General features: G+C 39.2%; 1 protein-coding gene across 1 annotated transcript; it reads right to left on the bottom strand.

The window, feature by feature from the left end:
• Window positions 1-854: 854 nt before the first annotated feature.
• Window positions 855-1,784, bottom strand: LOC124981014 (olfactory receptor 1A1). The gene has a single exon (XM_047547170.1). The coding sequence runs from the start codon at window positions 1,782-1,784 to the stop codon at window positions 855-857; it is 930 nt and encodes a 309-aa protein (XP_047403126.1).
• Between the last annotated feature and the right edge of the window lie 1,570 nt (window positions 1,785-3,354).

Raw genomic sequence — 3,354 nt, 5'->3', positions numbered from 1 at the left:
CAGTCCCACAGTTATCAACATTGCTCTTAATTCTTTATTCATTATATGGCACATAAGAGTTTGATAATTGTAGCTTTATTTTGTCTTAGAATGAATACCAGCTTTTGATTTTATTTATTAAATCCAAATCATTATTACTTTAAACCATGAAAAATCTACATTACTGTTATTTTAGCAAAATTTTAAGGGGAACTCTATGATCTTAAGAGATGTCTACTTTAATCAATATGAAAGAAGCACATAACTATAGTTCCAAATTCCTTAAAGATTTTAAGGATGGATAAATCATGTCAACTCTGGTTATCTATAATCATTATCAGATTGCATATCAGAGATTATTATCATTGACTCATTACACCTCTGCCAGTGTTTACTTAATGTACTTTATATGACCACAACTGTGAAGACACTCGTGTGAATGCAGCTACTGCCCTCAGAGGTTTGAAAACCTAGTAGGCAGGATTAAGCATAAATCAAATAAAAATGCTGACTTGTAGTCTTCAAAACATGAGCTATTGTGACCACTCTCTTTGACACCAGCAGGGCAAATATTATTGTTTCAATATGTAGATGTAGAACCCTAGGCTCAAATTTTTTCCAACTTTATTCTGTTAGTCAGTTGCATATGGGCGACATGAACCCAAAAGCTTGGGCTGCTGATTTGCCAACAGAAGAGAAATGTGGTCAAATGATAATTTCCATAAATTGTTTCACTTAGGTTATAATATTTTGGAGACCAGGAATTTCTAGCTGTAAAGCTCAGAGGCAGCTTCTTATAGGAGATGACATTGGAGCTGGAATTCCAAGTTCCTCCCAGTGGTGAGCATGAAATCCAGTACATGATTTTACATTGCTTATGAAGAGCTTCTACTGTGGAAGAGTTTCTTCAGAGCAGCCTTCATGTCTCGGTTTCTCAGACTGTAGATGAAAGGATTTAGCATTGGGGTCACTGCCATGTACATCACAGTTATCACAGCATCCTTTAGGCTGTAACTGGTCAGGGGTCGGAAATACATGCCCATAACTGTCCCATAGTACAAAGAAACAACTGTGAGGTGAGAGCCACAGGTGGAGAAGGCTTTTCGTATACTCCGCGTGGATGGAACCTGAAGGACTGTGGAAAAAACATGAACATAGGAGATAATGATGCACAGTAATGGCACCGAGAAAATACCAACCCCTAGGTACATCATCTTCACATTAAAATGTATGTCAGAACAGGACAGCTTGAGCAAAGGGGAAATGTCACAGTAGAAGTTGGCCACTTCCTTGCTGCCACAGAAGGACAGACTAGCTGTGAGCAGAGTGTGAGGAAGGGCATTGGCATTTCCAATCACCCACGATGCAACCACCAGCAGGATGCAAGACTGCGGGCTAATGATGGTAGTATAATGAAGAGGGCGGCTGATGGCCATGGCTCGATCATATGCCATTGCTGCCAGCATGTAACTGTCTGTGTTACCCAAGGCTATCATGAAATACATCTGTGTCAGGCATCCCCCAAAAGAGATGACTTTGCTGCCCAGAAGATGGTTGGCCAACATTTTTGGGATGGTTACAGTGGAGAAGAAGATGTCAACAAGGGAGAGATTGGCAAGGAGGAAATACATGGGATTGTGGAGGCGACTGTCAGAGAGAATGGCAAGGATGATGAATAAGTTTCCCACTACAGTGATGGGGTAAATGAACAGGAAAAGGACAAAGAAGAAATCCTCCTGCTGCTGCTGAACCGTGACTCCCAAGAGGATGAATTCCCCGGTAGAAGACTGGTTTTCTTCCCTCATGGCTCCTTCAACATGAAAGGTGAAAAGAGTCCAGAATTAATAGTGCCATTATGGTGCATTATGATCTTCCCTATGCAACACTTCTGATCCAAGTGATCAGCTCCCTCTACACCTGTATTTATAAAATCCAGAGATACTCAAACTCTAGAGAAACATACCTATTTGTCTCTCAGACTAATTGACATTCACCCTAGACTCTCATATCTGAGAAGTGAGTAATGTGTGAATCAGAAGTGCTCATCTTCCCTATCAGCACACCATAAACACCCAGAACTCAATCATTTCATAATTAAATTTTATATTCCTTGGTCTAGAGTCTTTGTTAGACCTTATGGAAAAATCATAAATATGTGACAAATACACTTCATTCATTCGTTCATTTATTCATTCATTCAGTATATAAGGCATAGTCCCTGCTCTCAAGTATCTGATAATTTAATGGACAAGCCGGCATCACACACTGATTTCATTATATATTATAAAGAACAGAGAGCTTTTGGAGTTTTGACTAAGTTCTCCAGGGCAAAGGATCTGTTTGTAGATGGACTGGCCTGGATATGTGGAATTGTTCTGCTGATCAAATAGTGATCCCAGACCCCATTAGGTAATGTGTGTGTACACTAGCATCGGGAGATTGTAAACCACAAAGGTCACTGGGTTTAGGTTTTACTAATTTAAACCCAGTGAATTTTCTACTCCAGGGTTCCCATTTTGAAAGTAGACTTCAGTCATATCCTTTAAAAGGTTTAATATCTGACAAGCCTTCAAATATATATAATCATCATGACTTTCTTTCCATCCTTCTCTTTTTCTTCTTTCTTATTTATTGTGGTGACTCATGCAACTCCACAGTAGCTACAACTACTGCTCAATAAACTCTCAGGTCTCTTTTGGCAAGCCTGGTATTTTCTCTTGCCAGCATTTGCCAAAACCTGTATGCTGCACATCCAGAAGATATTGGGGAGAAGAAAACATACATTGTTTATTTTTGACTCCTCCATTTTGATAATTTTGGAGTACTATTTATTGCATATATCAATAAGCTTTCCCTTAGTATTTCTTTAGTAAATCCCCCACATGAAGGATGTTCAAATCAAAATCACTCAAATTATCTGTTATCTGTATATCTGTCTGTTGTATTTTCATTTAAAATAGTGATTACACATCTTAATCACTTTGCTTAATATCTCAGTGCTTAAACTTAGACTATCTTACTCTTCTATATGAAATATTTGTTCTCCCTTCATTGATCCACCACAGGTTCCTCCTTGACCCATCTTGCAGTCTAAAGCTACTATCTATGACAGATTACTAGCTAATGGTCCAAATCCATGCTGTTCACTTCACCTTGAGCACAAGTAAACTATATTTCCCAGGATCCCTTGTGTTGAGATTTGGTCATGTGACCGAGTTCTGACCAATCCACTTACATGTTCCAGTGCTGGACTTCTTCCACTCTCTCTTGTGCCAAATGTATGCAAATATGGAGGATGCTGAACAGGTTGATGGAGTCACATTGTGGGGGTGGGTATGAGCCTGTATCTCTAGTTCTCCTTTTCCAGAATACTCC

This window comes from Sciurus carolinensis, chromosome 3 (assembly GCF_902686445.1).
Source record: "Sciurus carolinensis chromosome 3, mSciCar1.2, whole genome shotgun sequence".
NCBI classification, from domain to species: domain Eukaryota; kingdom Metazoa; phylum Chordata; class Mammalia; order Rodentia; family Sciuridae; genus Sciurus; species Sciurus carolinensis.
This window is presented reverse-complemented; position numbering and strand designations above follow the sequence as displayed.